A 22,415-nucleotide genomic window follows, 5' to 3' on the forward strand; every position below is an offset into this window, starting at 1 on the left:
TGACTGGCACACTCCAAGAGGTGGATTTTCTTTTTTGAAGCCATTCTGTAGTGGATTTACTTTGATGTTTAGGGTCATTGTCCTGTGGCATCACCAAACTTCTACTGAGCTTCAGCTGGTGTACAGCCAACCTGACATTATCCTGTAGAATATCTTGATAAACTTGGGAATTCATTTGATGATGGCAAACTGTCCAGGCCCTGAAGCAGCAAAGCAGCCCCAAATCATGATGCTCCCTCCACCGTAGGGATGATGTTTTCATGTTGTATGCGGTGCCCTTTTTACGCCATACGTAGTACTACATGTTTTCCTCAAACAATTCAACCTTAGTTTTATCAGTCCACAAAACATTTTCCCATTAGCATTTTGGCGTGTCAAGGTGGTCTTTGGCAAACTTAAGGTGCACAGCAAAGTTTTTGTTGGAAAGCAGTGGCTTCCTTCGTGGTGGACACCATGCTTGTTTAATGTTTTCCATATAGTAGACTCATGAACGGAGATGTTAACCAGTTCCACTGATTCCTTCAAGTCTTTAGCTGTCACTCTAGAGTACTTTTTACCATTGTGCCCTTTGAGTCATCTTGGCTGGACGGCCACTTCTAATGAGAATAACCACAGTACTAAATCTTCTCCATTTATAGACAATTTGTCTAATTGTGGATAGATGAATATCTAAGCTCTTCGAGATAACTTTTTAACCCTTTCCAGCTTTATGCAAAACAATAATTCTTGATCGTAGGTCTTCTGAAATCTCTTTTTTTGCAAGGCATGGTCCATGTCAGCAGATGCTTTTTGTAAACAGTAAACAAAAAAATGTTTGAGTGCTTTTTATAAGTCAATGTAATTCTAACCCACACCTCCAATCTCGTTTCATTAATTGGATCCCAGGTTTGCCAACTCCTGGCTCTAATTAGCTTTTGTTGACGTCATTAGCATAGGGGTTCACATACTTTTTCCAACCTACACGGTGAATGTTTGAATGATGTATTAAATATGAACAATACAATAATATGCGTTAACACAGATTGTGTTTGTTCACTATTGTAACTTAAAATCTGGTTTTATCTTCATCTAAGACAAATTTATACATAAATGCAGGTAATTTCAAATGGTTCACATACTTTATCTTGCCAATATAACTTTACACATAAGATTTTATTACACTAAAATCATGTTAACATGTACAGTAATGTTTACATCTTGTAGCTATGCTTTTGAAACGGTGTGTATTTTAGTGTTTATAGACTGGCCCCATTCACTTCCCTCTATCAGCAAACAGCCATTACCTCCTGCTACCAGCCAAACCATCTAGTAAAGAGATTCTTGGATTATTTTTTACTGAAGTTAGCTGGGCTGATGTATTACTAAAGGAGACAATTATATTGTTATCCTGTATCTAGTTTTTTACAGATATGATTCATCATGGTATGGACTACTGGAATTTTGGTACCGTGATAACCCAAGCTGATTGTGTACAACGATATACAAGTAATATGGTGAACAGTTGCTACGGCCATTAAAAAAAAAAGAGAAATCAAAACTTAAATCATTCTTGAGACATCAAGAAAATTTGTGATCCCCAATCATGATATAAATTAATATTTATAGAAACGGTTACAGACCGAGTTTGTTTTCATTGCAAACATTTATTACAATTTATGATGCAAACAATGTTATCTCTCATAAATGGAACTGCTCATGGAATGATAGATGATACATGGAGGGACAGTATAGAAAATCAAATGCATTGATGTGCCATTCCATTAGAGCTCAACAGAACAGGAGCATGAAGACACACCCCTGGCATTTCATCCTACGTGGGATGATTTGCACTCTCTGTATTTATATATTAAAAAAAAAAAACTCAACTAAAAGAATATTAATAACCATGGAACAAGGCATGCATAATAATTTTTTAATCCACACTGATCAAATTAAGAGCTATTCAAGACAGATTTAAAAAAAATCCATGTATGGCATTTATATAAATTATGCATGGTCCATGTCATTGATAACCACAACTCACCCTATGCAAAAACATCAAGGCAAGATCTGTTAATCAGCTATAGAACGGCTTTAAACGTCAACATTGTATTTGTGCCTCAATAAGATTTTCCACTTTCTTGTTACTACGTATTTGTTAGCGGTTAAATATAATCTATGTATTTGTGTGAAAGGCGCTCTGCCCTACCCTGACAACTACCAGACAATTGTGGTCAGAAATGATATTCTGCAGTTTATTACCATAACTTTCAGAAATTCAATATATATAAAAAAAAAAATAACTACAGGTCTGTATCCATTTAAAGAGGCTTTGGGAATGAGATGTGGCAGTACAATTTCCAAAGTTGCTGAAACAAAAACAGATATGAGTTCAGACGGACCACACTGATGGACACTGATCTCAAAGCCTGAGGACTACGGCCACATGTGACAGGAAGACAAACACTGGAGAGAAGTCGAAGCATTTCCTGTTTGAAGTATGTAATGTGATGTGTACAGTTACACTGTTCGCCAGTACACGTGTAACATCATTTACAGTCGCTGCATGTTTTTTGCAGCTTCACATGACAACAGACAACAGATGAATGGAAAAAAACATCAAATTACAGCGTAAATAAAAGTGACGTAAATGCAAAGATGCATGGTTTTGGATTTAGCACATTTGCAGAATCACTGCTAGTTTGTTATTTTCTTAAGAACTAATGTGAGAAAAGAGTTGTTGAACTGAACGCTCATGTCCAATAACAGTCTATTGGAGTTGAGTAGCTGTGTGTTTCTGAGAGTGAAGGCAGGCTGTGTGTGTGTGTTGTTCTAGTCGATGTACTGTGAGAGCCAGCGGAAGCCCTCACCGTAGCCCTGTCTCTTCAGCACACTGCACATAAACACCTCCAGTGGTCTCGTGTTCAGCTCTTTGAGGGGGATGTTGCCCTGAAAAACATTAAACCACCATAAGACATTAATATACAATGCACAATTCCATCCTACTGCTAACAGATACATGTACTTAAACGGCTCACATTATACTATATTTCCCCTCAGAAATCACTGTGTGATTTGACAAAATCAAAATGTGAATGTCGTTTTTCATGACTATTTTCCACTCTCTATGACACTAAAAGGTCTGTTTTTGCTGTTGTGCCATTAAAGGAATATTCCGAGTTCAATACAATTTCAGCTCAATCGACAGTGTTTGTGGCATAATATTGATTACCAAAAAAAATTAATTTCGACTCGTCCCTCCTCTTCTTTAAATGTGTGTTCCAGTGAGACACTTACAATGGAAGTCAATGAGGTCAATCTGTAAACATTAAAATACTCAATGTTTCAAAAGTATAGACACAAGACATAAACAATATGTGTGTTAACATGATTTTACTGTGATAAAATCATTTACTAACTGCATCTGTGTGAAGTTAGAGCCAATTTTACAACTTGATGTAATGTCAACAAACCCTAAAACGATTGTAAAACTGATGATTTAAACAACTTTACAGCTGAAATAATACACAAGTTTTATCACAAGAATTAATGTAAGTGATTTTATCAAATTAAAAGCTTCTTATTTCTGTCTTTAAACACTCCAGAAATTGACCCCATTCACTTCCATTGTAAGTGCTTCACTGTAACCTTGATATCTGATTTTTTTTTTTTTAAAGAAAAGGAGGGATGAGTCGAAATTATTTTTTTGTGGTAATCAACTTTATGCCACAAATGCTGTCGACTGATCTTAACTTGTATTGAACTCGGAATATTCCTTTAAAGAACGCGCCCTTCACATGTGATGTGTAACAGTGCATTGCTGCATTCACACGTCAAATCCAAAATTTTTAACTGCCACATCCATCAATCTTTTTTCTTTTTCTTTTACCATTTTCCGCTGTGGTACACAGTTGGCATATGGTAACATTTTCAGTTTTACCAAAATCAGAGTTGACTTCATTGAAGGCAATATAAATGTAACTACGGTATTTTACGGCGATGGTGACATTCCATGCAGCCAATCCATAAGGTAAATCAGATTACGCATTCACGCAACAACACACAGTGAAAGGATCTCAGTCCTAAACTTCACCACTCTACAGCTCAATTACTGGTGAGTGATTTACTGGCTAGTGGCTAATGACAGACTTTGTTGTCACGTAGCGCCAGAGTTGGTTGCAAATGCAAGTGATTACTCGCATTGCAGAGGTCTGTGAATTCACATTTACATTTGGAAACAGCACAAAGCTCAGACATTTATTTTTTACCCACTCCACAAGTCACGTAAAAAAAACGAGCTGTGATTGGTTGCTTTTCATATCAGTCAGATGGTCTCTTTCAATCTTGGGTGGTTCAAATTTGTGCAATGTGTGCTGATACAATTGCGAAGATAATCAAAGATATCTAGAAAATTAATGCGTTTAATGCGAACACTTCCAACTGAAAGGGTTTAATTATTACAATGAACACCCAATATGGTGGGTGTGAAAAAGGAAGTCCCACCTTACAGGTAAAAGAGCCAATCACCTTTTAAATAAGGACCTGTAAGTTAACTCAAGAATACGCATGCGCATTAGCTGGACCAGCCTGAAAAAACTAAATGTAATATTTTTAGAGTGGTATGAGCTAAAGAAGCACTATTTAGGTACTATTGTTGTCAGATTTAACTAATTATTTGAAATATGTTCTTTAATTGTAATCTGGACCGACCGTACTTGTATCAATCGAAATTAGCTGCCTGGCAGCGTTCCTAAAATGACCGCTGAGTGGACTGACTTTCCTTAGAAAGTACCATCCAGGTACTGACCAGGCTCAGCTCTGCTTAGCTTCAGTGGGTAACCAGTCTAGAGCTCCAACAATACTGCTCTAAAGGATACACACCACTCAAACAAATGAATGGGAGAAATCACAATGCTTTATATGGGAAAGCAGCTCCAAGAGTCATTCTCTCTCTGTTTACTCTAGAAACTGCATGTGCATTAGCCTGAGAAATATCATTTTTTGGGAGATTTGAACAACATTTATGATACCATTATTGTCTGAAATGACTCATTTTAATAAATAAACTGTAATGTTGACAAACAGTTTGGGAGACTGCAGTCTTAGTATGACTAGAGTAGAAAATATCTGCCATCTGACAATATCAATATGGCCATCTAGTGACATGATTTTCCTTAAAGGGACTTTGGAATCAGTTAGAAGACTCTCAAACTCATGAGATTTCAGTCTAAATAAATTCAAACGAATTACACACTGAATCAGAGCGATTACGGAATTAACATTTGACTGACTTCAAAGATACACATTCACAAACTATATATATATATATATATATATATAAAAATTATTTTAGTATTCAAATAGTAAACACTGGATCATATGAACATCTGCATTATTTCAGTGCCACAAATGAACATGAACATTTTCTTTTACCCCCTTTTCTCCCAATTTGGAATGCCCAATTCCCACTACTTAGTAGGTCCTCGTAGTGGCGCGGTTACTCACCTCAATCCGGGTGGTGGAGGACAAGTCTCAGTTGCCTCCGCTTCTGAGACCATCAATCCACACATATTATCACGTGGCTCATTGTGCATGACACCGCGGAGACTCACAGCATGTGGAGGTTCATGCTACTCTCCGCGATCCACACACAACTTACCACACGCCCCATTGAGAGTGAGAACCACTAATCATGACCACGAGGAGGTTAACCCATGTGACTCTACCCTCCCTAGCAACTGGGCTAATTTGGTTGCTTAGGAGACCTCGCTGGAGTCACTCGGCACACCCTGGATTCGAACTTGCGACTCCAAGGGTAGTCAGCGTCAATACTCGCTGAAATACCCAGACCCCCACATGAACATTTTCTTTAATAAAAGACACAAACTGTAAAATGATTATCTGGAGTTGACCATTGAGAATTACTACAAACATGATTGTTGTGTAATCTAATTTACACAAGGTGAGGGATCACACCACAAGCAAATGGTGATTAATCTAAACCCCAAAGCATAGTTTTAAACAGCTAAAATAATCTGGATTCTTCAGTTTTAATGAACAGAATGTGTGTTTTTGTACCCGTCACTGCATGCCTAACAAATGTCTGATTTCAAACAACAGGCGAGTAGTTTGCTCCAGTATTTCACATTGCTTTATAAAACGCTATATTTTAAAAGATTGTGATAAATTAGGTTTGTAGTGCATTTTCGCTGTATTTTCTGGTGCGTTCAGTGCGCTACTCGCAGCAAAAAACTACGTGGCAATGCATGGCTCGCGTTACCAATGTGAATACTCTAACCTATTAACACAGGTGCCAAAAAATATGTGCTGCTTTCGCTTTCTGTTTGAGAAAACAGGCCTATAGCTCCAAAGCATCCATGTCTAAATTTACAGCATTGAACCATGTTACTGTGCTGACTGTACAAGAGGTGCTGTGTCTTACCTTGCCTGTTGTCTGACCATACAGTCCAAAGATCTCACGCAGTTTCTCCTCACTGATGGCATCAGGTTTGTCAATCTTGTTGCCAAGTATCAAGATAGGCACATTTCCAATGGTTTCATCTGTCATGAGCGCCTGGGATTCAAATACAATTTCAGCTATAACATCATGTTTATTTGTACATTATGAGTATTGATAGAACTGCTGAAATGACTCACATCCAGCTCCGTTTTAGATTCAGCCAGTCTGAAGTGATCTACACAGTCAACAAGGAAGACGATGCCGTTGATGGCGGGGAGGTAGTTCTTCCACACACGTCGAGCTGTTCAGAATGATAAAACATCAGCACATGAGTCATCTCACTCAGACACATGTGAGGTGGGATACTTACCCTGAGCATGACCACCCAGGTCAAAGGTTGTGAAGGTCATGCCAGCAATCGTCAGCTCTTCTGAGGCTGTCAGAAAAAAATCAAACAACAACAGTCATCAAAAATCAATGAACAATTAAAACAATTCACTCAATGATGGAAATTCACTTAACCAGTCATTAAAAAAAAAAATAATAATAATAATTTTGTTGCACTTTATTCTATTTTGAATACTATTATGATGCTAGTGATACTTTGTAATACAGCACTTTTCATACCACTGTCTCCTAAGATGATTCGCTTATGTTTTCCTCTCTTGTAAGTCGCTTTGGACTAAGTCGCGTCTGCCAAATGAATAAATGTAAATGTAAATTTATACCAGTCTCCTGCCCTGCCCAACAGTCAGTGCTAGAGATTAATATATTGATCTCTGTTAAAGCATTTATTTGCCTAATTTGGCATAACTGTTTCATTATGTCCTTTCCATGGTGCTGATGCATTTTGAGGAGTATACTGCATAATCTGTGTTTTTTTTATGTGAGTGAGAGGAGTAAAGAGCACTGTTGCATCTTCATTTGCACATGTATTTTGCTACAGGTATATTCCAAATGGACTCCCGAACTCAACTGTGGTATAAATATGCGTGGAATAATGTACAGTACATTAAGAATAACAGGTATAGTTTAAATATGCATAATATTAAAAACAATATAAAAGAAAACTGGCTTATGGCCTTTTCTTTATTTATATTATTGCAATACTTTGGTATTTTATACTTGCAATAAAAATAGCAGTGTGGTTTTCCAATTTGTTTGTCTATAGTAAAATATTGCATGAACAAACATTTATCTATATAACATAGCTATATAGATAAATGGATATAAATTTGTAAACAACCAGAACAGAAAATAAGGGGGGCGGGGTAATTCAGATCTCCAGTGATGTAGTGTCTCAACAAAGGAGAGAATAGGATTCCAAGTTTTATCAAACGAGTTGAAAGAATCCCTAATGGTGCGTTTAATTTTGTCCAGGCGTAGAAAGGACATTAGGTCCTTTAACCAAGAAACATTAGGAGGGGGGCTTGAGGATTTCCAATGTAGCAGTATCGGTCTTCTTGCTGCTAATGAAGCAAGTGCAATAACATCAGCTTGGCGCTTACTGTGCAGGCCTTCGACAGGAGATACTCTGAAGATTGCAATCAATGGGCAGGGATTCAGAGTAATATAAAGGGCCTTTGACAGTGTGTCAAAGAAAGACGACCAGTATGAATTCAGTTTAGGGCATGTGTAGAATGTATGTGTATGGTCTGCCGGAGATAGCGAGCATCTACTGCAACAGTCATCCTCTGTTTCTTCAATTTTGCTTTAGTGTAATGAATTCTGTGAACCACCTTGGATTGGACAAGATTCAAACGAGCGAAAATACAGGTAGAATTAATTTTAGCAAGGGCATTATTCCACCATTATTCCCTTAATTGCAAATATCTGAATAGATTGGATTTAGAAATATTAAACATAATTAACAAGACTTTGAATGTCACAAATGTGTGATTGGAAAACAGTTCCTTTCTCCCTGAACTGTACAAATGTTGATTCTTAAGTGGGTGGTATGAATAAATGGTTACCACAGATAGGCATAAGTGTAGACAGTGTGTTTAATCCTAAATACTGAGGAAACTGTTCCCAAATTCTTAGCGAGGAAAGCACAATCAGGTTGTTGGTGTACTTGGAGGGGCGTAGTGAGCTGGAGTCAAGAACCAATGCGGGTAACGAGGACGACTTACAGGAGTTAGCTTCTATGATACACCAATTAATCTCTGGGGAAATACACCATGCATATATTTTCTGGATGTTACCTGCCCAATAGTAAAAATTCATATTTGGCAGCACAAGACCCCCCATCTAGTTTGGTTCTTTGCAGAGTTATCTTCTGTACATGTGGAGGTTTACCAACCCAGATATAATGGCATCAAATGACTTAAAAAAAAAAGATTTGGGGAGAAAAATGGGAAGGGTCTGAAATAAAAATAGGATTCGTGGTAGGATGTTCATTTTAAGTGATTCAATCCTGCCTACTAACGAAAGTGGAAGATTGCTCCAGCGCTGAAGGTCTACTTTAATGCGATCCATTAATTTAGTAAAATTTTCTTTGTGTAGTGATTTGAGAGAGTTTGAGATGTGAACCCCTAGATAACGAAAATCTGTGGGAGACATGTGAAAGGGAAGCATAGCTGAAGGGATTTGTTTTGCCAATTTGTTTATGGGGAAATCACTCACTTTTAGCAAAGTTCAACTTGTAACCTGAAATAAAACCGAACTCATTCAACAGATGCATTATGTTATCCATGCAGTTAAGCGGGTCTTGAACATATAACAAGAGATCGTCTGTGTATAATGAGACATGATGTTCCCTTCCTCCTCTATGAATACCTGAAAATACTGAAGTAGGTTTAAAGGCAATAGAGACTCTATAGCCAGAGCATAAAGTAAAGGTGAAAGTGGGCAGCCCTGACGGGTGCAACAAAAGAGAGAGAAAAATAAGGAGATACTTCACACAGGCTGAGGGGGCGGAGTATATTAGACGTATCCATGAGATTAGTTTAGGTTCGAAACCAAATTTTTGTAGAACTATGAATAAGTAGTCCCATTCTACCCGGTCGAAAGCTTTCTCAGCATCTAGTGAGACAACCATTTCTGGCGTTGATGAGCTAAATGGAGTAAGGATTATATTTAAGAGTCTGTGTATACTGGATGACAATTGACAACCTAGTATGAAACCAGTTTGATTGTCTGACACAATGGTCGGCAGATGAACATCTAAGTGTTTGGCCAGTACTTAGCTAATAATTTAACATCGTTATTAATTAGGCTAACAGGTCTGTAACTGCCACAGAGGTTAGGGTCTTTGTCTTTCTTTAATATTAAGGAAATTAAAGCTTGATTCAAGAATGGCAGTTAAAAGCCCTGATCTAAGGAATGATTGTATAGCTCCAATAGTAAATGGGATAACTGAGTGGAGAACATTTTAAAAAATTCTGCAGGGAAGCCATCAGGGCCAGGAGCTTTATTATTTTTCATGGTTGAGATACAGGAGGCTATCTCCTCCAAGCAAAGAGGTTCTTCTAAGCTACTGGCTGTATCTGGGCATTTTAGTAGGAAGTCAGCCTTGTTGGTTGTCAAGTCGAATTCAGTTTGTAATTTTAGCCGCTGCGCCTCCAAATTGGGGTGCGGTGAACTGGTGTTTTGCTTGTCTATTTCTAAAATTGCGTCAATGAGTTCCTGCTGTTTTAATTTCCTGGCTTTGATCCAATATGCATTAAAGGAAATAATCCTTTTAAGTGTACACTTATAAGTGTATAAAGGATTGAAATGTTTCTCATAAAAGCGATGGCGATACCGATTCTGATTTGTTTGTTTCCAAAAAAAAGTAAATGTTCTTAGAGACAAAGTCACAAAATTCCCTTTTAGCCAACAGCCCGGTATTGAGCTTCCAGCCCCTGGTATGCCTATATGAATTTTGGGGGAAGGAAAGGTCTAAAATATGTGGGGCATGGTCTGAGATTATTATAGCTGAGTATTCTGTGGATTTAACTAGAGATAATAGAACTTTATCAACAAAAAAATAATCAATGCGTGAATAAACATGGTGGATACTCGAAAAGAAAGAGAAGTCTTTTGCAGTTAGATTGAAGAAGTGCCAGGGGTCTACACATCCTAATTGCTCCATAAGAGATGAGAAAGTCTTAGACATTGAGGTAGGAACCGCTGTCTTGGGCTGAGAGTGGTCTAAATTTGGGTTAATCATACAATTAAGATCACCTCCTAATATAAGATGGTGAGTGTCTAAATTCGGCAGATGGGAGAAAAGCGTAGTCATAAAAGCAGGATTATCATAATTAGGGGCATAAACACTGGCTAATATGACAGGTGTCTGGTACAGAATGCCAGATCCTATTATACAGTGCATCCGGAAAACAATATCAGTCCAGAGCTCGAGTAGGAAAGTTCTGATGGTAAAACGACTCCGCTGCCCCAGGGGAGTCGAAGAAACGTTTCACTCTGTTACAACTGACTTGGAGGAGCGCAAGGTACAACATCCCAAAGCGTACTCCTTGCTTGAAAAATAAGCTCTTAATCTTGTTGAAAGCTGCACGCTTCCTAGCCAGCTTTGTGCTGAAATCCTCATACAACTTGATTTTATGGCCCTTGTAGGAAATGTCCTTATAAGTCTTAGCCCATTTCAAAACGGTTTCCTTTACGATGTACCGGTGAAATCTGATGATCAGTGGATGTAGGTTTTCTTCCGGACAGGGTTTGGGTCTCAAACTGCGATGGGCGCGGTCCAGCTCGGGTGGTTCAGAAAGGGAGTCGCTGAGTAGTTCAGAGAACAGGTTAGTCATGAACTCCCTTGCGTTCTTTCCTTCGATGCTCTCGGGTTGGCCTACCACCCATATGTTCTGGCGTTTGAGCGAAATACCATGTCTTCTATGTTAGCTTTAAGCGCCGTGTTTTCCACTTCCACATGAGTCAATTTTGACTGAAGAGCATTCACATCGTATTCCAGCTGTTATTCGGTCACTGTGATCAGAGAGACTCGTTTCCATCTCGCTGATGGTTGTTGCTCGAGTTAACAGGGTTGCACCAATTGAAGACCGAATTGGCTCCAAAGAGCTATTTAGAAGTGCAATGAACTCCTCAGTCATGTCTTTTCTGAATTTTTCGAGCTCTTTGAATAATGACTCGATTGTCAGCTGCACAGATACAGACTCTGTATCCGCCATTTTGCTGCATTCTTGGTCGGCTTGCCTTGTACATGTTGAACTTGAGTATGTTGCTTACCGCCTGTCCTCGTAGACTTGCTCATTTCGATTTCAGGTTCCGTGAGCAGATTGTAAAAAAAAAAAGACAATGGATTCGACTTAGTGATAAAATATGGTGTATTTTGAAAAGATTATATAACATAACATGGAGCTCAGACACCGTGCGTCCTAACACTGCATTACCAAACTGGAAGTCATGAACAAATCTTTTGATGGGATATTTTACTACAAGCTAACGAATTGCCAAGCCTCGCTGCTATTTTTAATGCCATGAAAATATAACAGGCACAGTGATATACTGAATAATGTACACTACCTTTCAAAAGTCACTTATTCTTTATTTATTTTTATTTTTTTTTCACATTTTAGAATAATAGTAAAGTCATCACAACTATGGAATAATAGAAATGGAAATATGGGAATTATGTTGACTAAAAAAAATCCAAAATAAATCAAAACTGTTATATTTTAGCATCTTCAATGTGGCCACACTTTGCCTAGATTTTGCAGAAATGTACTCGACATTTTCTCAACCATTTTCTTGAGGTATCACCCTGAGACGCTTTTTAAACAGTATTGAAGGAGTTCCCATCTATATGCTGGACACTTACTGGCTGCTTTTCTTTATTATTTGGTCCAATTCATGCATTTAAAAAAAACATTTTTTTAAAATACAATTTTAGTTTTGTAATGAAATAAATTAATACAACTAATTTCTAACATTTAAGCATACACCTTCAGATCAAAAGATTTTTAAGATCATGAGAAACATTTCAGTCAAGCGACCCCAAACTTTTGAACTGTAGTGTACATTAAGACAAAACACCATAACCAGACTTTCAAAAACAGACTAGGTTTATGTCTGAAGTGCAAACTCATTTGTAACTGCGAGATTTGGTGAGACATTCGGAGGGAAAGTACAGTATAATTTAGCACTGCCAATGGCAGGCAAATAAGCAAAACAAAATCAATTAGCAATTTTCGAGTAGTATTTTTAATAGATTAGATGGTGCTGAACGAGTACTCGATTAGTCGATTACTTGTGCACATCCCTAGAATAAAGCCACATATCAAACAACAAAGTGAATGGGCACTTAAGAGTAGATTTGGTTCCTTTTGTAGCACAATTAATACATATATATCACATCACATGTTCTCTATGCTCTGTTGGTCAACTTTAGTCTTGGTCCATTCATTATTGTTGGAACCCGGCCAACCGGAAATAGCTATTATATTACATTATATTATATACAAATATACAATAGTAATATATTTCTATCCAAAATTCTTCACATTCACATGTTACTTTAAGGCTCTCCAATAAAGCCCTTTTTTTCTCATAAAAAGACCTTTGAGATTTTGTGTTTCTCCATTCTATCATCTCAGGCGTGACACAGGGCTCCTCTTTTAATCTTCACAAACTCTTCTGGAGCTGCACTCAGTGAGATGGTCAGAGTTCAAATGAATGTGAGGCTCAAACGCACCATTCATTCCCTTATTTGGACAGTGAAATGTGATTGGAATTTAAAGTGTATAATAACCAAATAACTGCGATCAGACAATTATTTAATAATCGTGACAGGCCTACTCTACGCAAACGATCGTACAAATGTAGGGAAGTACCAGCTTGGTAACTTTACACTCCAGTGTGTTCATGTAGAATGATCTTGACTGAGGGGGAAATTTAACCAGAGGCAAATGTCCAAGTAGATGAAGAACTGGGGACACCCATTGATGACGTGGACAAATGTCAGTAAGGTGTTTAACAGCTGGTACAAAGTTTTGAGTTCACAAAGAGTTCACGCAGGTGAGCTGTTTCGAACCACTGAAAACAAACTCAAACACATTTTTGGCCAGATTTTGGTCGAAATGACGTCACACCCAATTGATCTTCAATTTCGGTAGAAGTATATTGGTTTAGTCTACACCAGCACCATGCTGCTATTGGTGTTTGTTCAGTTTGAAGTACTGATGAGTAATCTGTTTTGTTAGTGTGGGAAAGTGTGCACTTACTGGGGTGTAAGGTTGGCACATGCTGACCCAGTCTGTCATCTTTAAGCATGTGCAGTAATGTCGTCTTGCCAGCATTGTCCAGGCCAAGAAATACTAATTTGCCAGACTTCTTATACAGCCCTGAAATACAGAGACAGAGTCAAGAATTCAGTGTAGAACACTTCAAGACCTGCATCAGGTGAAATCGCTATACAATCGGCCGATACTGTGAATTTTTAAATTACTGTCATTGGCCTAATGACTCCACGATAACTGAACATAGAGATGAGCTAATGACCCCCTGATAACTGAAAACAAACAAACTCAGATTCTTGAGAATGGATAAAGAAGAAAAAATGAAGAATAACTGCAGCAGTTTTGACCAAGTACTGTAAATACGATAGAGAGAGATTGTGTGTTTTGAGAGCAGTCACAGTGCTCATGTGAAGGTGTGCTGGATGAACAGGAAAAACAAGGCCAGCAGGAGCAGATGAGACTCAGATTGTGTGCTGTAGAAACTGAACTGAGCAGAAGACACAGGATATATGACTAATATATGATGTATGGATACCACCCAATAGCTTCGGCTATCCATAATGCTGTGCCGTCTTATTGGACATGAGTCAACACAGACAACCTGCCTCATGTTTGACTCCACCTATATTCTCATCCTCCCTTCCCAAATACAGTTTAAGGAATACTTCAGACAACATTTTTATTCTGTTATTATTTACTTCCCCTAATGTCACTCCAAACCAATATGACATACTTTTTTCCATGAGACACAAAAGGCAATTTTTTTTTTTAAAGTCCAAACGTTGACCAAACGATTTAAAAAAGTCTCACGATGCACTTTGGTCATGAGACGTGATGAGAACCAATGAGGTCTGATGTTTTATTAGGGGCCAAGCACCTATTGTATTTGTTTCTCTAGGCCAAACTCTATAGTGCCACCACCAGTTTTTCTTTTGCGCATAACTACTGAACCATTTGGCCTAGAAACAAAATTATTTTTGTCTAATTTCTCTCCTCACGATGATTGTAAAGAACCCCTTAAATTAAAACTCCAATTACAGAAGCTGTCATCTTGGATTGTGACAATTTTTTTTTCGATTCGAATCCCACAAAAGTTGTTCAACTTGCCTGAAAATTTCCTCTGATAATTGATGAATGTGTAGAGCATGTTCATAGTCCTCTGCACATGCATCAAGCGCTAGACAGTGTAATAGAGCTTCAAATCATGATCAACACTGACTTCTACTATATGAATATATTCACCTCATATCTACATACAATTGTTAAAATATTTTATGGAGATATAAAAGCCATTTTATTTGGTTGTGTTTTTTAACTATCACATACATGCAACAGGGAATACAAAATTTACAGTAATCGCATCATTCAGAGATACATATTTTCACTCTCGAGTAGAGCTGCAGCAGTTGAAGGCACTGTTGTGCTTGTACTGCCCAGATCGCAAGCAAAGCTTGTCAGTAAGAAAAAAAGCAATGGTTATCGTCACATTATCTGTATGAAACGTTAAAAAAAGTAGCACACTACACTAGTGCACCATTTGTAGTACAGGCTACAGTGTGAAATATGACAAATATTCAAACACTGGCCATGATAAAGGCTAGGCTATTTAATTTCATTTATTATTGTCATTCATTTCACAACGTCATTGCTAAAAACATTCATCACAGCATTATGAATATACTGTATAGACCAGTCAATTGCAAGACAACCATTGGTCCATCTCCATAACAGGTCAAAAAGGAGAGAGAGTAGATAGATAGGGCTGTCACGATTATGAAATATGGCTGACGATTAATTGTCAAAAAATTATTGTGATTATGTTGATTAATTATCTGTTTTAGGGCTATGACGATTAATTGTCACTTTTAGGGCTTTCACGATTAATTGTCATATAAATTGTCATATTTCTTAAGGTGCATGTGTGCTTCATTCACCGTAAGATGCCATTTTTACATATTTAATAACAAATGTACAAATCAAATATTAAAATGGGGATTTCCTTTTAAGGCATTAATACTTATGAATAACATGAAAAATAATATTTTAAATGCTTAAAATGTCTCTTTTTGGTCAACTTTAGTTCTGGTCAATTTTACATTTACACTGTTGTTTTTGGAACTCAAATATTTAATATTATATATAACTATGTATTTTTTTTTTATATTTACATTTATTCATTTGGCAGATGCTTTTATCCAAAGCGACTTACAAAAGAGGAAAACATAAGTGAATCACCTTAAGGAGACAGCGGTATGAAAAGTGCTGTATTACAAAGTTTCACTAGCATCAGAATAGTAGTTTTCAAGACAGTGCAACAAGAATTTTTTTTTAGTGACTGGTTAAGTGCTCATGGAAAATATGTGTTTTTATCATTTTTTTGAAGACAGAAAGTGAGTCAGCTTCACGGATGGAGTTGGGAAGGTCGTTCCACCAACGTGGTATGATGAAGCTGAAAGTCCGGGAAAGTGTTTTGGTGCCTCTTTGTGTTGGTACAACAAGGTGACGTTCCTTAGCCGACCGCAGACTTCTGGTGGGCGCGTAGCGGTCAAACACACTTAAAAATTCAGCCAAAATGCCCATCTTGGCAAGGAATTAATCTAAGTCAAAGTGAATGTGACTTAGGGGGTCCTTACAATGCAAGTGAATGGTGAACCTTTGAATCTCCAAAAATCAAATAAAGGCAGCATGAAAGTAATCCATAAGACTCGAGTGGTTAAATCCATATCTTCTGTTGAGATATTTATCTAAAAATCTTAGTTTGTGTTCTGCAGAAGAAAGTAAGTCATACAAATCTGGGATAGCATGATGGTGAGTAAATCATGGGAGAATTTTTATTTTTGGGTCAACTATCCCCTTTTAAGTATTTTAACACCAAAAAAGTGACATACTTTAGCTTTAATTCTCCACACCTAGCCTATAGTAAGTTATCAACAAATTGTGACACAATCAATAAGGTCTAATTTAACAATGTCCATCCCCCACAGAAAACAGACAGAACAGAGAGAGACCCAGTGTAGTCAAGTCATATTTATTTGTATAGCGCCTAGGAACACAACGTTTCAACGCAGCTTTACAGAAAATCATTCATCAACACAAAATGAAACTGTAATATCTATAAAATCTTAGTCATCATTGTGTAGTTTGATTAAATATGATTGTAAATTGTGCATAAAAATAATGATATTTAGAACCCAAAAAGTATGTTATTTAGTCAACCTCTCAAATGTTTAAACCCTGGTTAAGGCCCTGCTTGTCGCTTGCCATGTACAGTATAAAATGCCCTTAAAGCTGAAGTGTGTAACTTCTTCACTGTTAAAATACTTTCCCCATCCCATCTTAATATGCAGAGACAATTATGACCCCGTTTCCACCTGGTATCAAGATGCTTATCGGGTGATCCAATCACAAAAACCACATACGAAAATGGTCAAAAATGCATGTATGTATGTATGTATGTATATATATATATATTTTAGTCTATTGTGTATTCTAAATATACTTTATTTTATTTTCAATATTTAGTTTTATTCAATTTTTAATTATTTTTTTTAAGTCTTGTTGCTATTTTTGTATTGTTTTTGTATTGTTGTACACTGGAAGCTCCTGTCACCAAGACAAATTCCTTGTATGTATAAGCATACTTGGCAATAAAGCTCATTCTGATTCTGATGTGACCACATCGCATTTGAGGTGTAAACATTTTCCATCCTGAATACAACAACAGCGAAGCGCCACCCCTCAGCTGTCAATCAGCAGCTGCGCTAAAACAAGAGTTTAAACCTTGCCGGTTACAAGCAGCTTTAAAAGGTACTAACCATCTGATTGGAAAATGTAAAAAAGTGTATGCATACACAAGCATGAAAATGCTTTGCTGACTTTGTTGCACTTTATTATCATGCAGTAACACACTGACAGTAATTGATGTATGTCACCATGAAACAGAGACCCTAACTTTAAATTCTTCTAAACCCAATGAAATTTCACAATTCTCCAAATTAGCAGTGTATCAGAGTCAGAATCAGAATGAGCTTTATTGCCAAGCGTGCTCACGTACACAAGGAATTTCTTTTGGTGATAGGAGAAACAAGCAAGTGCACACAGAACATTACATTGAGACACAGAATATAAAACAAGGTAACAGTATAAATAGACATAAAAAAATAATTAAAACAATAGGACATAACATAGAATGGCGTATATACATGTGCAAGTGGTAATGTATGTGCAAGGTAGGGGTATGTACAGTAATTGAATTAAATATGTGAATTTACATATGTACATGACACATTTATACATTATTGCACTATGGGAGTCCTGAAGGCAGTTTAATTGTTCATGTGGAAAATGGCCTGAGGGTAAAAACTGTTCTTGTGCCTGGATGTCCTGGCGCGCCGGCCAGAGGGCAATAGTTCAAAGAGGGAGTGGGCAGGGTGTGTGGGGTCCAGAGTGATTCTACTTGCACATTTCCTCACTCTAGAGACATACAGGTCTTGGAGGGTGGGCAGGGGGGCACCAATAATCCTCTCAGCAGTCCTGACTGTCTGTTGTAGTTTCCTTCTGTCTGATTTGGTGGCTGAACCAAACCTGACAGTTATAGATGTACACAGGACAGACTCTATGACAGCTGAGTAGAACGGAGTCAGCAGCTCCAGTGGCAGGTTGAACTTCCTCAGCTGGCAAAGGAAGTACAACCTCTGCTGAGCCTTCTTCACAATGGAGTCTATGTGGGTGTCCCACTTCAGGTCCTGAGAGATGGTAGAGCCCAGGAACCTGAATGACTCCACTGCTGCCACAGTGCTGTTCAGAATGGTGATGGTGAGTTTCTGACTTCCCCTCTTATTTTAAAACATATCATACATGTGTGTGTGTGTGTGTGTGTCTCAGAGTTATCACTGGAGGCCTACAATCAGAGCCTTTCAGTGTTGAGGATGGGGTCAAGCAAAGCCGTGTACTGGCTCCCATCTTGTTCAACCTGCTGCTCTAAGCCATCACACACCTTTTCCATCATGCACTTAGACACACAGATGGTGTTCATTTCCATTACCGCCTGGATGGAAACCTCTTTAATATTTGACGGTTTCAGGCCCGCAATAAATCTCTAACATATCACATACATGAGTTGCAATATGCAGATGACTGTGCAGTCATAGCCCATACCCCTCAATCCATGCAGCATGCCCTCAATACAATCTCCAGCATCTACCAGTCCTTTGGTCTCCAAGTCAATATTCAGAAAACACTGCACAGTTCTCAGTACAGCCAGCCATATTTCCTAGCATCCACGTCAATGGTGTTCCACTGAAAGTGGTGGACAGATTCATCTATCTTGGCTCCACACTCTCCGCAGATTGCTCCCTTTCCCATGAAATAAACTGCCGCATAAACAAAGCCTCCAGAGCCTTTGGTCTCCTAAGTGTGAGGGTCTTTGGAAACAAAAATCTGAGAAGAACCACCAAGGTTTCTGTTTATAACATGGTATGTTTCTCCAAGCTCCTCTATGGGGCAGAGACATGGACACCATACAGATGGCATATTGTGCTCTTGGAGGCCTTCCATGTACAACATCTTAAAAAAAATCCTTAGTCTGTCTTGGGAGGATCGGACACCCCATACAGAGATACTGGCCAACACTAACACCCTCTGTATGGAAGCAATGCTGGCCAGATGTCATCTTTGCTGGCTTGGACATTTCAACCACACGCTGGAACACCGGTTACCACGGCAAGTCCTGTATGGCCAAATCCCTAAAGCAAAGCGTGCTGTTGGTGGGCAGAAGAGGCATTTTAAGGACTGCAGCAGAAACATCCTGAAATGCTGTGGCACTGATCCCACTCATGTTGAGACCCTGGATCAAGACAGGTCTGTCTGGCATGCTGCTTGCGCCAGCGGGACTGAAGAATTGCACCAAGCCATACAATAGCAGAGGATTGAAAGACGTACTCAACTCCACAGATGGGCTGCTGGCACTGCCCAAGCATCCCGCTTCTACTGCAACAGAGTGTGTGGTTCTCGGATAGGCCTCCACAGCCACATGAAGCGGCATCAGCGTCAACCCAGCTGATGCCCACCCCTGAAACCCATTACCTGTAGCAAGTGTCATCATCGGATATGATGGACAGCTAAGAGTGTGTGTGTGTGTGTGTTTGTGTGTGTGAGAGAGAGAGAGTGTGTGTGTGTGTGTGTTTGTGAGAGAGAGAGAGAGAGAGAGTGTGAGTGAGTGAGTGAGTGAGTGAGTGAGTGAGTGAGTGAGTGAGTGAGTGTGTGTGTGTGTGTGTGTGTGTGTGTGTGTGTGTGTGTGTGTGTGTGTGTGTGTGTGTGTGTGTGTGTGTGTGTGTGTTTGTGAGAGTGAGTGAGAAAAGTTTAGCTTTAAGGTTGCATGTATGACGTGTAAGTGTAATAAAAGTGTGTGTAATATTGTGGATTAACCCTTTTTCATTCCTCAATCTGGCAACGTATCTCAGGGGATACGCACACTTCAAAATGTGCTAAATAATAGCATGAACAACATATGACTTAATTTTCTTCTTCGCATCTTAAGACAATGTTCACTATTAATATTAGCAGTTTTGGGGGTTTTTTTAACTGAAGAAAAGATAAATGTAATTAATTATCACAAAGTCAGCAGTCCAGCACCATGGGCAGCATGTTTGTTTTAGGTCCGGCTGACTTAACGATCACAGAAAATTTGAACCAAGTCATGTGACCCACATACTCAAACCAGACCCAACTATGATAAATGATAAGATTGGGTGAGAAACACTTTCTCATACCCTTATAAGAGACGAAATTGTATGTATCTTGTGATGCACGTTGCCTGTTTTAGGGTTAGATTTCACTCACCAGTGTTTGAGTGGTGTAGTGGCGAAGAAGTTTAGCACCAAGATTTTTTCACTGCAGTAAAAGTTTTGACTCTTTCTGTGTAATGCGAGTCCAAAGACTAGATCCAAGCAAACCATTTGTTGTTTAATAATGTATCTTTTAATATCCTTTGTTCTCTACAGTCAGTTATTTATCAAAAACAACAAAAAACAAACATTTAATTCTAATCACACATACAGTTGAAGTCAGAAGTTTACATACTCCTTGGCCAAATACATTTAAACTCAGTTTTTCACAATTCCTGACATTTAATTGTAGAAATCATTCCCTGTCTTAGGTCAGTTAGGATCACTATATTTTAAGAATGTGAAATATCAGAATAATAGTATAGAGAATGATTTATTTCAGCTTTTATTTCTTTCATCACATTCCCAGTGGGTTAGAAGTTTACATACACTTTGTTAGTATTTGGAAGCATTGCCTTTAAATTGTTTAACTTGGGTCAAATGTTTTGGGTAGCCTTCCACAAGCTTCATAATAGGATGCAGGAATTTTGTCCCATTCCTCCAGACTGGTGTAACTGAGTGAGGTTTGTAGGCCTCCTTGCTCGCACACGCTTTTTCAGTTCTACCCACAGTTTGTTTTTCGGAATGAGGTCAGCGCTTTGTGATGGCCACTCCAATACCTTGACTTTGTTGTCCTTAAGCCATTTTGCCACAACTTTGGAGGTATGTTTGGGGGTCACTGTTCATTTGGAAGACCCATTTGCGACCAAGCTTTAACTTCCTGGCTGATGTCATGAGATTTTGCTTCAGTATATCCACATCATTTTCCTTCCTCCTGATGCCATCTATTTTGTGAAGTGCACCAGTCCCTCCTGCAGCAAAACACCCCCACAACATGATGCTGCCACCCCCATGCTTCACGGTTGGGATGGTGTTCTTCGACTTGCAAGCCTCATCCTTTTTCCAAACAGTTCAATTTTTGTTTCATCAGACCAGAGGACATTTCTCCAAAAAGTCATATCTTTGTACCCATGTGCACTTGCAAACTGTAGTCTGGCTTTTTTATGGCGGTTTTGGAGCAGTGGCTTCTTCCTTGCTGAACAGCCTTTCAGGTTATGTCGATAGAAGACTAACTTTTACTGTGGATATAGATACTTGTCTACCTGTTTCCTCCAGCATTTTCACAAGGTCCTTTGCTGTTGTTCTGGGATTGATTTGCACTTTTCGTACCAAAATACATTCATCTCTAGGAGACAGAATCCTTCTTGAGCGATATGATGGCTGTGTGGTCCCATGCTGTTTATTTTTGCATACTGTTGTTTGTACAGATGAACGTAGTACCTTCAGGCATTTGGAAATTGCTTCCAAGGATGAACCAGACTTGTGGAGGTCCACAATTTTTTTTCTTTTGATTTTCCTATGATGTCAAGCAAAGAGGCAATGAGTTTGACACATCCACAGGTACACCTCCAATTAACCTATCAGAAGCTAAATGGCTAATTGCCTAAAGTCTTGACATTATTTTCTGGAATTTTCCAAGCTGCATAATGGCACAGTTAACTTAGTGTATGTAAACTTCTGACCCACTGGAATTGTGATGTAGTGATATATTAAAAGTTAAACAATCTGTCTGTAAACAATTGTTGGAAAAATTACTCTTGTCATGCACAAAGTAGATGTCCTAAACGACTTCCCAAAACTGTAGTTTGCTAATATTAAATCTGTGGAGTGGTTAAAAAATGAGTTTTAATGACTTCAACCTAAGTGTACATAAGCTTCTAACTTCAACTGCAGCATAGATGCTGTAAAGACCAAACATTCGACCAAACAAACACTACTGTCAAAGTCCCTGCCACAGGTCTTAAAGACAGTACCATTTTAGCACTTGTAAATACTTGTAAATAGTACAAAATAGACATGTAAACAACATGTAACAATATACTGTATATATGCAAT

General features: G+C 38.3%; 1 protein-coding gene across 1 annotated transcript in view; it reads right to left on the reverse strand.

Moving 5' to 3' along the window:
- Positions 1 to 1,623: 1,623 nt before the first annotated feature.
- Positions 1,624 to 22,415, reverse strand: part of LOC127429163 (GTP-binding protein SAR1a-like) — a 40,840-nt gene continuing 20,048 nt past the window's right edge. The window contains exons 3-7 of the mRNA XM_051678035.1: positions 13,621 to 13,740; positions 6,810 to 6,875; positions 6,637 to 6,740; positions 6,422 to 6,553; positions 1,624 to 2,928 (exon numbers count right to left, since the gene is read on the reverse strand). Coding sequence (XP_051533995.1) covers positions 2,812 to 2,928; positions 6,422 to 6,553; positions 6,637 to 6,740; positions 6,810 to 6,875; positions 13,621 to 13,740 — 539 coding nt within the window. The 3' untranslated portion in view covers positions 1,624 to 2,811. The remainder of the gene's footprint in view (positions 2,929 to 6,421; positions 6,554 to 6,636; positions 6,741 to 6,809; positions 6,876 to 13,620; positions 13,741 to 22,415) is intronic.

Source organism: Myxocyprinus asiaticus, chromosome 38 (assembly GCF_019703515.2).
Source record: "Myxocyprinus asiaticus isolate MX2 ecotype Aquarium Trade chromosome 38, UBuf_Myxa_2, whole genome shotgun sequence".
In the NCBI taxonomy this organism is placed as follows: Eukaryota; Metazoa; Chordata; class Actinopteri; order Cypriniformes; family Catostomidae; genus Myxocyprinus; species Myxocyprinus asiaticus.